This window comes from Lottia gigantea, assembly GCF_000327385.1.
Source record: "Lottia gigantea unplaced genomic scaffold LOTGIsca_107, whole genome shotgun sequence".
In the NCBI taxonomy this organism is placed as follows: domain Eukaryota; kingdom Metazoa; phylum Mollusca; class Gastropoda; family Lottiidae; genus Lottia; species Lottia gigantea.
Window position 1 is genome coordinate 70,302 of NW_008706931.1, and position 13,512 is coordinate 83,813.

General features: G+C 34.2%; 1 protein-coding gene across 1 annotated transcript; it reads right to left on the minus strand.

Annotated features, from left to right (window-relative positions):
* Positions 1-1,531: 1,531 nt before the first annotated feature.
* LOTGIDRAFT_237429 (hypothetical protein) lies at positions 1,532-13,152 on the minus strand (the record flags this gene model as incomplete). Its single annotated transcript, XM_009046792.1, has 15 exons — positions 1,532-2,238; positions 2,642-2,684; positions 2,976-3,097; positions 3,347-3,514; positions 3,700-3,802; positions 4,211-4,350; positions 4,765-4,865; positions 4,972-5,101; positions 5,595-5,723; positions 6,166-6,315; positions 6,478-6,616; positions 6,869-6,915; positions 7,922-8,030; positions 8,493-8,578; positions 13,128-13,152. 15 exons carry the CDS (start codon positions 13,150-13,152, stop codon positions 1,847-1,849), a joined length of 1,884 nt encoding a protein of 627 aa, XP_009045040.1. The 3' UTR covers positions 1,532-1,846.
* Between the last annotated feature and the right edge of the window lie 360 nt (positions 13,153-13,512).

Genomic DNA, 13,512 nt, shown 5'->3' on the forward strand with positions numbered 1-13,512 from the left:
TGAGAAATTTGTTTTTGTGTTTTCTTTTTCGTCACTGCACCAAATGACATGGTCACATATAGCACCCCTAACACAACATGCCATTTCATTTTGTAAAGCTTAATTCAAAATATCACAATTGTTTTTTAACACAAAATAAATTTTATAATCAGAATTAAAAACCTTTGCATACAATCGTTGTAAAAATTACACTTTCAAACAAATGAGAAAATAGAATTTCATAGAATATTTACAATTTTCATAGAAAAATATAGATTTTCTTGTTTGTGTAAATTGAGCTTTTGTTCTTTAAAGCAGTTAAGTCATCTTAATAATTTTTTACCAGCTGTTAGAGCTCAATTTCAGATATATGAAGTACTTTTCAAAATTAAAATCAGACACAAGTAATTCAGTACAGTCAATGCCAAGAGGTTTCAATAAGGACAAGCTGGTAGAAAGGATCCTTGAGAATCTAAGTTTTCATTTTTCTAAAACATGTTACTTTCTTTCTTAATAATGTATGGAAGTGACAATAGTCCAAACTTTCATGTTACATTTTTGTGGAATTGCAGGAGAACTTTCCAGTTCAATTTTCAAAAGTGATACAGATAGCTGAAACGTAGCTCTATCAGCTGTTAAAACAATTAAATAATTTATTATAGTGGACATTTGTTCAAGGCTCATAATAAAACAATACATTTTAAGTACGTACCAAATTTAGAATAATTAAAATTAAAGATAAGGCTTAATTTGACATTTTCACACACTTCTTACACTAGAAATTTTCAGACTTCATCAAGCCAAAATTTTAAAGCACGATTCCACAAACTGCTTGGATCAGTAAGAAATTGCCCTCACTGTAAAACTGGACAAGGCCTACTAAGACGATATAGAATAAGGCCAAGCAATTCATTTTGAAAAAATAATGTTCATGCATACACAACTAAAACAAAACAAAGAAACAAAATGGGCACTAACCAACAAACTCATACTTTTTTCAGACAAAGATATTTGTGTACATCTGCCTCTTATTCAAAACCTAAACATGAGTAGTCCACTTTATTTTTTTTGAATTTTCAAGTTTATTTTTGGAAGGAACCTAAACTTTACCTAAATCCATTCAATTACACAGAATTTACTCAAGTGTTACATACATTCAATTAATTATTAGCTATCAAATCCATTTTAATAAGTTAAAAAATTATTCTCAAAAATCTAAAGTTATTGGCATCACATTTCAGTAAGTTTATAATGGAACTTAAGCAGTTTATGGGCCAAAAATCAAAAAAAAATATCAACATTTTATGTAAATGATATTGCAGCAGAAATAGCACTATTCATTAATACCTTCTTTAATATGTGAAATTTATCTTTCATATATCATTTTTATATGAATTCAATTATGTAAGTTAACAAGTTACCTACCAAAACCAAGAATACTCTATGTAAAGTACAATGACCTTCAACGTCCCCTAATCCTAGCCCACAACTCTTACCTAGCCTCTAATACATTAATCTAATAAAAATCAGATTGCAATTTTCTTTCTTTTTTGTCTTGGGCTATTTTATTCATCTCCATTGTAATCTAACAAGGTTTTACTGTGCTCCTGTTCTAATGATATTATTTAAACCAATCAAAGCATGTCATGAAGAACCTGTCTCTTGATAACTAACATATTGCTCTACTATGGGTTTTGCTCTCCCACAATTCATCCTTGTTAAGAAACACACTTTAATCGGTTGAAAATAATCATTGGAACAGGACTGTGGGAGAAAATTTGTTAAGATTACACTGAAATATCCGGAAAAAAAAAAGGATCAGCAGGTTTCAGACTACCCAAACACATATCTAGCTTCCTATCTGTATTTACTGTGCAGCAGAATCCCCATTAGTGGAAGGAGGAGCCTGAGTCGTTTTTGAACCAGGAGTAGTATTGGCTGTTGAATCGTTATTGGGTGATCTAGCTCCACCTCCTCGGCCACGACCACCCCTTCCTCTTCCCCTTCCCCCTCTTCCTCTTCCGGAGCCTTCCCTTCTTGGTCCATTCTCTTGATTCTCTCCTTCTTTCCTTGGACCATTGGCCTGGCCGTCTCTCTCCTTCTTTGGACTTCTCGGACCATTGGTCTGGCCATCTTTCTCCTTCTTTGGACCTCTTGGACCATTCTCTGTGGATTTCTTATCTGATTTTTGTGGACTTCTATTTCTAGTTTCACCTGATTTTCCACTATTTTTCTCTTGTGGTCGACGCTTTGCATTGTCTAAGATAAAAAAAAACATAAGTTTGAAATGGGTAAAGTAAATTAAAACATCACATTCAGTCTTGGTACAGTTATATGAGTATATGCAGTAACCTGAATATGGGCAGAATAAAAAAAAATAGGTTTCATCTATATAAAAGCAATTTCCATTCCATTCAATTTGTATTGTGGTTTTTAAATGTATATGCATTATTAGCAATAACAAATAATTATCTATATTCAAAGGAAGATACAAATATGAATACACTGTATAATTTGGAATATACAGAGATTCAGACAAATCTGATTATTGCCTTCTGAATTCAGAGATTCCAAGTTTCTTAATGAATATTTAGACAGTAGAACGTCAGTGGATCGCTTAGAAAATCATAGAAACACAAAAATAACATTAAACTAACAATACCTTGGTCAGAATTAGCTGTTCTAGGACGGTTTCTAGGTCCTCCCTGAAATATCAATTAGCATTTATAAAAACAAAATAAGTATTTTCTTTCTCTGTGCACTGAACACATTTTCATTGAACAGAATGTTGATGAGATTTTTTATATTTAGACTGTTGTCACTGCTGTCTTTACCTTTACCAAACAAACAAACCAAACTGAAAAGTGTCACAGGTAGATGAAATTGATCACAATCAACTGGCATAGCAAACATATAGATGACTATCTTTAAATTGGTATAATTTATGTTCGATCAATATTGAACTTTTGAGAATATTGAACAAAATACACTCTTACCTTACTAAGACGTAGAGAGTTTTGTAAACGTTGCTGTAAATCTTCTAAATCTTGAGCTGTGAGTTCAGCTTCATCTGATTCATTACCATCATCAGTTTTATTATCAATACCATTTGTAGTTGCTATACACAGAAAAATCATACAATATTTTATTCAATGAGCTGATAATACACATCAAAGTTGAACATGTAGTTGCTTATTCTTTTATGGTGCAGAGAATATGATTGGTTGAATATTTCAAATGACCTAGAACCATGTGTTGCAAATCAATTTCATTAGATCATGAATGCCAAGTGGAAATTACCAAAGAAAACAAAAAAAATAAAACCGTATTCAATCAGATGAAAAATAAAGTTAAAGACGAATTTTACCTGCTGATGATTTTGTATCTGATGTTGATGTTGTGTTATGATGTTGTAGTTTATGATGATGTTGTTGCTGTGTTGTGTGAGGTGGATGAAGATCATGGTTTGGTCCACTGCTTGCAACCGAAGATGTAGAAGGTCTGCGGGCTGTATAATGTTGTTTCAAAGGAACGACTGCAAAAAAAAACAAAAAAATATGCTCATTTGTGCTAGAGGCAGAGCATGTTAAAGGTCCAGGAAAATTGAAATGCTGCCCAAAATGGCTTTCAGTGCACAATCCTCATGAAGATAGTTAGTGTAAGAAATAGAAAATGGAATTTTAAAAGTATGAGAAAGTGTAACAAAAATGTGGTACTTACTTTCACCAAATGATTTAATTTCCTCTAGAATATGATCTGGTGCATACATAAACCGGGTAGTTTTAGCTAGATCTTCATCTAATCTTCTCTCACTAACAAAATGCTGAAATTCAATATCATATCCAATAAGCCTACAAACTTCCCACGTTTATTGGCATATCAAATTTTTGTGGCTATTTATATGAGAATAGATGTATCTTCTGCCATTTCAAGAACTAATAGGCTACGAATATCATAGCGTTGAAAATATACACATGTGCACACATTATCACTTTGAAATTTTTTTTTTCCAAACTTTTTATGTGTATTGGGGATATTGATAATAACTGTCCCAAAGCTGATAATAATATGCACAGGTTTTTCAAAAGCTACAGCACAACACTTACTGGAATTGCAAGACCTCAAGAAAGTCTGATTGAAATTGGAATGGTGAAAATCAATGCAATTGGTGTTGCCAATCAACATAAAAAGAATAGTAAAGCCTCTTTGCAATCACTTTAAAGATACAAACCTTGACATCAGCTCGTAATTCTGATAGGTCATGTTCACTTAATGCATCAGCATTTGCTATCCGTCTCTTTAAATCATTGGCTAGGTGTTGTCTGCTTTCAAATACATCTTCTGTCAAAAAATTATTGAATGAATGAATGACTGAAACAATACATAAGGACCTGAGCGAAAATGACCTCATAAAATGCTTAGTTTAAGTGGAATTGCAAGAACCCCAGATATCTGGAATGCTTTCAGTGTCATCAAAAAACCTCTTTAAAATCCCTTTAATACTTACTGCATTGCATTTTCATCTGTTCAAATTCTATAATAAGCTGAATTTCTCTGTCATATAAACTATATGAGAAATAAAAAAAAAATGTACATTTACTCTATTCATATAGCTATACATCAATTGTTGCCTAATACAATATAAAACAATCTCTTTAAATCAACTTTTGTGTCATAAAAAATTTCACTCTTCCTACAGATTTCAATTGCTATCATCTTGAGAAATATGGCCCTCAACAACTATCTCATAAGCTTATACTTATAAACAAATTCTTAAATTCTTACTATATCTTAGAATGGGCATAAAATTATAACTCTCAAGCTTGGTCAATAAGAGTATATATTTATCAGTTGGACTTACCAGTGCCATGACTAAATCTGAATCTCTATAACACACATAATATATCCATTAAACTTATTATTGAAAAATGCTTCTAATGTTTTTCGTCATCCTAAGAGATACCTAAGAGTATACCTTTAAGAAATACTTACGCTTTTCTGACTTCTTCAAAGACAGATTTAATTTTCTTTGGTCCTTTTTCCATCTCAGAATCAAAAGTTAAACGTAATCTTTCTAATGAAATTGTTTGTCGTTGTAGATCTTTCACTGATCTTTCTAAACCTAGAGAAGATTCAAAACATGTTCAAGTGAGTGTAATGAATTAGGAGCAAAAAAAAACAATCAATGTTATTTCTTAACAAGTCCTCGAATTCCATAAATTTTCACTTAAAAGCTCTTTATTTAAAACTTTAAAGGATTTTAGTGTTCTAGTTATAGGATTGGTCAATAGCTAAATTCAATTTTATATTTAGTTTTATTATCCAATCAGATTACAGTTATTCTTAAAATCACCATTCTTTCAATCTTGGTTTTAACAATGTTTCATTCATTGATTTTACATATAATTTGTTTATGTAATATCAGTAAGTTTTTGGAAACCTTTTGTCTAAGTTAACAAATCTGACCCTACCCATTCCCTGATGTGATGTGAATGGGGTATGGGATAACAGCACATTCAAGGCCAGTCATAATGACTTTCTTTCTATGGGTGTTCTGATCCATTTTTGAATAAAGACCTTGAGTTCCTCAAGTAAGCCAGATCCTTAAAACTTACCAGCTTTTTTGTAAGTAAAGTTATCTCCCAAACCAAGACTAGTTGTACTACATTCACTGACTGTTCTTACACGCCCATGATGATGTTCTTTAGGAGGTGGGGGTGGGGCAGGCTGATGGGCGTGGTGACCTGGAAAAAAGGACTTTAAGTTTAACACAAGTCCTTTATAGGTCTTTCCAGGATTATCTGTATTCATTAATAACTGAGTTGACTAAGACAATGACGAAATATGATTAATTCACAGTTACCAGACTTTCACATGCAGACTGAGAGTAGAACCCACAATCACTCTCTGTTTGACATAAACAAACAAATATTATACACAGTATATTTTTTTAATTATAAAGGGATCTGCTGTCAGAGTACTAGGGTATGCAAAATCAGCTTAAATCACTGCATCTCCCAAAAAAATGTTTTTACATGTACTATGGTAGACGAACAACATCATGCTGTGTACAATAATTAAGATTAAAACAGCAGCATTAGCAAGCATCTAACTCACTGAGTTGCTGAAGACCCCTTTCTCTTCATAACTCTATTATAGCATTCACAAAAACAATCAAAAACCTACCTGAGTGTTTATGTTTTGAGCTTTTATTACGTTGTGGTTTAGCGTCTGCAACCTGATTTTCATTGGATGATGTGTGCATAGAACTGGATTTATCTGGATATGACTGGTCTAGACCAGAAGATATAGGTATGGATGCCTGACTGGATATGTCTGAAAAACAAGCAAAAAAATATCATAAACCATCAATTTCTCCACCGTAGCTTAATGCTATCCTGTCACAATGTTGAGCTGTATATTGTAATCTTTCAAATGTTTCTAATTCTAAAATCACCTACAGAATATAATCTGAAAAATCCAAAAAGCTCTAGATACCGTTTGTATGGTCCCCATTGATGACTGGAATTTTCTCATCATTATTATTATTACTGATATTTTGTAAGGAATTGGTAGAAGAGTTATCTGCTCCTTCTTCTGCGCGTCCTTTCTTAGACTTTTTCCTTTTATTCTGCACCTTTAAACACATAAATAATGTAAAAATAACAATTATGATCTTCTTCAAAATTCTTATAAACTTGACCAAATTCAGTAGGCTAAAATAGGTCTTTTATCTGAGGATCGCAATCGTGAAACTCTGAGTAACAACATGTTTTTTAAGGTTCCGTTTTTATATTTCTATATTGTGATTTACATAGGCACCTGATATTAAAGGGATTGTAAAGAAGTTCTAAAACTTGAATGTGAATATCATGGAATACACACTAACCTTAGAGCCACTGAAATGCCACTGAGTTAAAGCTTCTGTAGCACCATCTGTTTCAGAAAAAAAACAAGGTTTTCAAGGTGCAGAGTTACATGAGAAAAAAATTACCAGTGCAACATAACCACTATAACAAAGTCACAGATAGATAATACAACCTTCATAAAAATGTATATAAAATCACAGGATTGTTGAAGAGCTATTATTAACTTTTTATGTGCATCAAGGACACTGATAAAATTGATCTGCACTATTCCTTGTTTCAGTCATACTTATGTGATACTTGCAATTCCACCTTAATATTAGGTGTTTTTGTATTTTTTTGTGTAACCAAGCCCTTGCAGAGGCCTATTAATCTAACATGAAAAATATTGTTTATCAAAATAAAAAAATTTTTAAATGTTTTTCAAAAACTACACTGATTAAATAGCATCTGTTTCAATTATAAAGTTATTTGTTTAAAGTGTGTGATGTTATCTGAACAAAGGCAATACTACTAACAATAAAATTTACAAACCAACATTATCTTGTTGTTATATCATGCAAAATAAGCACATTTCAATACAGGAAATCAAATCAGATAGCTCCTATGCGTTATTTTTTAAAAATTGTGTGATCTTCTCTGGACAAAGCAGTGTTTCATTATAATTATCATTAATATAATCATAACAATAACTATATACCAGTAATATAAGTTTATCACTGTATCATATTATCATATATCGTATATTATACTAAGTAAATGAACTAAGATGAATATTGAATAAATAAACTAAGTACTAATGATCCAAACTGCAAAAAATTGGTTTAAAGTTATTTTCGTTAAAATTGTTCAATGAAATAAAATATTATTCTGGTACCATTTTGACTATTTCAAATGTCCATATTGACCAAAGTCCAGGGGTCATTTTGATCTTTTTTAAGGGACCATTTTGACCAAATTTGGGTCAATTTTGGTAAGGTGCCAAGATGACTGCAAAAATATCAAAATTTCAGCTGGCAGATGCAGCTAAATAAAAAAAAACCTAAAAAACTAAATATATAATCAAACTTCATTACCTTCTAAGTATGCTTGAATAGCTTTCTCTGAATTATAATCATAATACTGCAAAACTAAAACTATTTCATCAAATGATTTCCCTGGTACAACTTCTCTAACTGCATTCACCTATAATACCGTATTAAAATCTTATTATTTTGGAAAGAAAATCAACAAGGTCAACAAAGATTCTTACTACCAGCTGGTCCTTTTCTTTCTCGGATCATCCATTTACAGTCATTCAATGCTGGCTTTTTCAAGGTCACCATACTTTCACACATTTGTTAAATGTAACCCAGCAAATGATGTGATGTAAAGATTTTATCGCTTTAACCAACTAGCCCATCCTATTTAATTTTATTGTTTTCGTACCAAAATGTTTATTACTTGCCATAAAAGAATAGATAGAAAGTGACACTTTACTAAAAATTTGGATCTCTTGCAGATCCACTTAACTTCCTGACGTCACTATCACAAAGGTCCTTATGTCAATGGCAGTTTTAACGATAAAAAAAAAGCTTACTTTTGGTGGAATTGCAACAGCCACAGATAAATAAAAATCCTGTTTACAATCACTTTAAAGATTCCTACCTTTTGTTTGACATGGTTATGGCTGGTTGAAGATTGTGCCATGACAGTATTGGTTCTAGAATCAAAATGAATAGTAGAACTATGGTCTGAAAAAAAAAAAACAATCGTAATAGTAAGACGCAAGGGTGTTAAAATCATGGTGTTTCTACATGAGGGTGGGGCCAGAACTAAGTTGGTCCAGCTTTGACCACCACTATCAAATCTCTTATCATTTTCAGGTGGAAAGAATTGCCTGCTAATGCCCCCTTAACATTGGTGTGGTCTCTACTAAAAAAAAAATCAAGGTCAGTTCTGGCTTTCATGAGGTTCTTTTTATCCTCCTGTCTTGATCCGATAGATTGCCTTTTAAATCAAATCAAATCAAATCAAATCAAAAATGAGAAAGTAGGAAAATCAAGGTCAGTTCTGGCTTTCATCCGGTTCTTTTTATCCTTCTGCCTTGATCCGATAGATTGCCTTTTAATTTTTCTCTGCATGCACTTTAGTTTGCGAAAATGAAAAAGCACTGATGGGAAATAAGAATTAATTGAAATGGGCTAAGAATTCGGACAGTTCAATACTTCAATATAAAACTTTGGTCAGTTTGAAGCAAAAGTTTCAATAAATGGATTCTGGTGCATATAATTTTGTAGAAAAAATGCCAATTAAAATACTGGTAGTCATAGATGCAATTCCAATGCTTCATGTTTCACATTATGGTACTAGTACCGGTACCGGTACTAGGTTAGTTGCTTCAGTTATTGACTGTCCACAATATTTATAATTGATAACACAGGCCTACACTCACAGTGTAAAGAATCACAAGTCTTAGATTTTCAAAGGGTGCATGAAATGAGCACCAATGAAAAATTTATCATTTTCAAATGTGATTTTAGAGAAGAGAATTTTAAGTTCCATTGGAGTGAAGCTTCTTTTTTCATATCATCAGATCTTCAACTTCTATAAACCCTGATGCATTCTAACACAAAAATCATGCAATAGCATAGGAAATTCTATTTTAAATAGCTCTAGATCAAGAACTATTCGTAAACTGAAAGAAAAATTATACTATGGTCGGAGAGTAGGCTACACTTCAGTTCAGTTCTTACAATGGGCCGTGGATATTCGCCACCCGGGTGGCGAATAGTCCACGTCCATTAATTTGACTATTTTGCCATCCGGGTGGCAGAAAAATCTCTAAAAATTCATGAAATTTCAGCCTTTTTGATATAATTGTTTCTTTCAGTGACATATTAGTCGACTGAGTAATTTCTAATGGATTTTGTCAGGTTCAGACAAGACCGTGTTAATATAAATTGAATTTCTTGCAATGAAACGAAAGTAGAAATTCCGCCATTTTGTTTACACCAAATTAGCATACATCCCAAAAGGCCCTGTTAGTGTTGCTATGAAATTTAGTATCATACGTTTGTATAAGAAATCCGTAGAAAAAAAAAGAAATAAAAAAAAATTTTACGTCCTACTTTTCTGCACCTGTATGGGCTACTGAGGATGGGCAAATGCCATGCAGTGTGCAATGAGGGAAATTTTGTCGGGACAGCGACATTAGCCTACTCTTATTTTCGATTTCCAACTGTCGAGGTTGATGAAGATGTGTAAATAGTAAAAAAATAAGACATAGCAGGTGGTAATAAGGCGTACGATAATACACAATACTGACGGGTGGTAAGTAATGTGTACAGGTGATAATAAGGCGTACTATAATAAACCATACTGACGGGTGGTAAGTAATGCGTAAGGGTGGTAATAAGGCGTACGATAATACACAATACTGACGGGTGGTAAGTAATGTGTACGGGTGATAATAAGGCGTACGATAATACACAATACTGACGGATGGTAATAAGGCGTACGATAATAAACCATACTGACGGGTGGTCAGTAATGTGTAAGGATGGTAATAAGGCGTACGATAATACACAATACTGACGGGTGGTATGTAATGTGTACGGGTGATAATAAGGCGTACGATAATACACAATACTGACGGGTGGTAAGTAATGTGTACGGGTGATAATAAGGCGTACGATAATACACAATACTGACGGATGGTAATAAGGCGTACGATAATAAACCATACTGACGGGTGGTCAGTAATGTGTAAGGATGGTAATAAGGCGTACGATAATACACAATACTGACGGGTGGTATGTAATGTGTACGGGTGATAATAAGGCGTGCGGTAATAAACCATACTGACGGGTGGTAAGTAATGTGTACGGGTGATAATAACCCTGTGTTCTTGGTTACCACCCTCAGCTCTTGTTCACCACTCTAGCTGTTGTTCACCGCCATCAGTTCTTGTATACCACCTTTAGTTCTTGTTTACCACCCACAACTCTTTGTTAACACCCTAGTTGTGTTTCATTAACATAGCTGTTGTTTCCCACCCCAGCTGTTGTTCACCACCCTCAATACTTGTTTACCACTCACAATACTTGTTTACCACTCTCAGCTCTTGGTTACCACCCTAGTTGTTGTTCATTAACCCAGCTCCTGTTTACCACCCCAAATCTTGTTTACTGCATTCAGCTCTTGTTCACCTACCCTCGGTTCTTGTTAGCCTCCCTCAACTCTAGTTTACCACCCACAATTATTTTTGCCACCCTAAACTCTTGTTCAACACACCCAGGTCTTGGGTGCTACTACAATACTTGTGTAACACCTACAATTGTTAACCACCTTAAGCTCTTGCTCACCTACCTAGTTGTTGTTTACCACCCTCAACTCTTGTTCACCATCCTAGCTGTTGTTCACCACCCTCAGCTCCTGTTCACCACCCACAGCTCTTGTTCACCTACCTAGTTGATGTTTACCTCCCTAACACCCTCAGCTCTTGTTTACCACCTTAGCTATCGTTCAACACCATCAGTTCTTGTATATCACCCACAGTTCTTGTTTACCACCCCAACTCTTTGTTACCAACCTAGTTGTTGTTCATTAACCTAGCTGTTGTTTACCACCCTGAGTAATTGATTGTTTACCACTCTCAGCTCTTGTTTCATTAACCTAGCTGTTTTTTACCACCCTTAATACTTGTTTACTGCCTTAATACTTGTTTACCACTCACAATTCTTGTTGACCACACTCAGCTCTTGTTTCATTAACATAGCTGTTGTTCACCACCCTAAGCTCTTGTTTGCCACCCTAAGCTCTTGTTCACCTACTTAGTTGTTGTTTACCATCCTCAGCTATTGTTCACCACCCTGGGTTATTTTTACCACCCTAGCTGTTGTTTACCACCCGTAGGTCTAGTTTAACAGTCACAATTCTTGTTTACCAACCTACATTTGTTTACCACCCTCAGCTCTTGTTCACCACCCTCGTTCCTGTTTACCACCTGCAGATCTTGTTTACCACTATCAGCTCTTGTTCACCACCCTTAGCTCTTGTTTACCACCCCCAATACTTGTTTACCACTCGCAATTCTTGTTTGCCAACCTCAACTTTTGTTAACCACCTTAAGCTCTTGTTCACCAGTCGATGCTCTTGTTGCTGTTAACCACCCTAGATGTTATTGATTAACCCAGCTCCCGTTTACTATCCAAAAAACTTTACTGCCTTCAGCTCTTGTTTACCACCCTCGGTCTTTGTTTACCACTCGTAGGTCTAGTTTACCACCCTCCGTTCCTGTTCACCACCCGCAGTTCTTGTTTACCACTTCCAGCTCTTGTTCACCACCCTCAAATCTTGTATACCACCCCAATATTTGTTTACCACTCACAATTCTTGTGTACCACCGACAATTCTTGTTAACCACCCTAAGGTCTTTTTTACCACCCTCAGCTTTTGTTTCAGCTTTCTTAAACTAATAGGGAATGTCAGGAATTCGCGTTTTTGGGAATCCGATTCTGAAAATCTTCAAAGGGTGGGATCTCCCACACACTATATAAAAAATCCTTAAATTTGCCGGGAAATGTCAAGAAAAAACGCTTCTGGGCTTAAAAAAAAAAACAAATGCAGAGCCACGTGAAGTTTGTAGGTGACATGAATATCGAGACTAAATTTCATAGAAGTGATTCAAAAAAGTGGTGGCCAAATTGACTTTACACCGGTTAACTATAAATAGCCATCCAATGGGACAGTGATTATCAATTATTTCGTACATTTTTCTGAAAGGAATTGCAAAAAAGCGTTTCTAATGAACATAAAAAAACATTATAATGCATGTAACGCTATAGCCTTCACAGCTAATAATGTCAGTCTCTAGAGAAATTAAAGTTTTAAAAACGGGTGGCAAATAAAAAATGAGGGTGGCGAATAATTGTTTACCACCCGGGTGGCGAATATCCTCGGCCCTTACAATGTTTTGATTTCATCGATATATAGTGCAATAGTAGGTACCTGCATCTGTCGATTTGAGCTGAACTATTAGATAGTTAAATAGTTTACAAAAAAGGAAAACCATATCAAATGCAATTTGAATTTTTTTTTATAAATATATCTTGTGTCACTTGTGACAGTTTTCTAAGAAATTGATATGTCAATTTTGGAGTTTCTTAGTAGAAGTTTCTCTATAAAATTTGTGTCAGCGAGTTACAGATTTCGCCGGTAATCCAAAAGCACAAATATAAGCTAAATATTGATGAAAATAAATGCATTTCTCTCTACGATATATAAAGTAGGTTTGAATACCTGATTTAAAGTTTTTCCTAGCCATTTTCGACATTTGGCTTTCGCAAATTCTCAACCGGATGCAGTCTCTTGTGTTTATTGGTTTATTGCGGAATATGACGGAAATAGACGGAAATATCCGACGAATAGAAAATAGACACACCTTTCATTGAATAAAATCGGTGTCGATAATTTGCCCAGATTCCTTCTCAAGACACAAATTGGAACGGGAGTTTTACGTCCTACGTTTCTAAACGTAAAACCTTGGTGACCATGAAAAAGTCAGCTTTGAATGACTGTAAATGGATGATCCGTATTAATGTATTAATGTATACTTTGACAAATACAAAATGGCGGATTTCAGTTATTACCAAACGTCACCATTTTTTAACGGCCGAATATAATC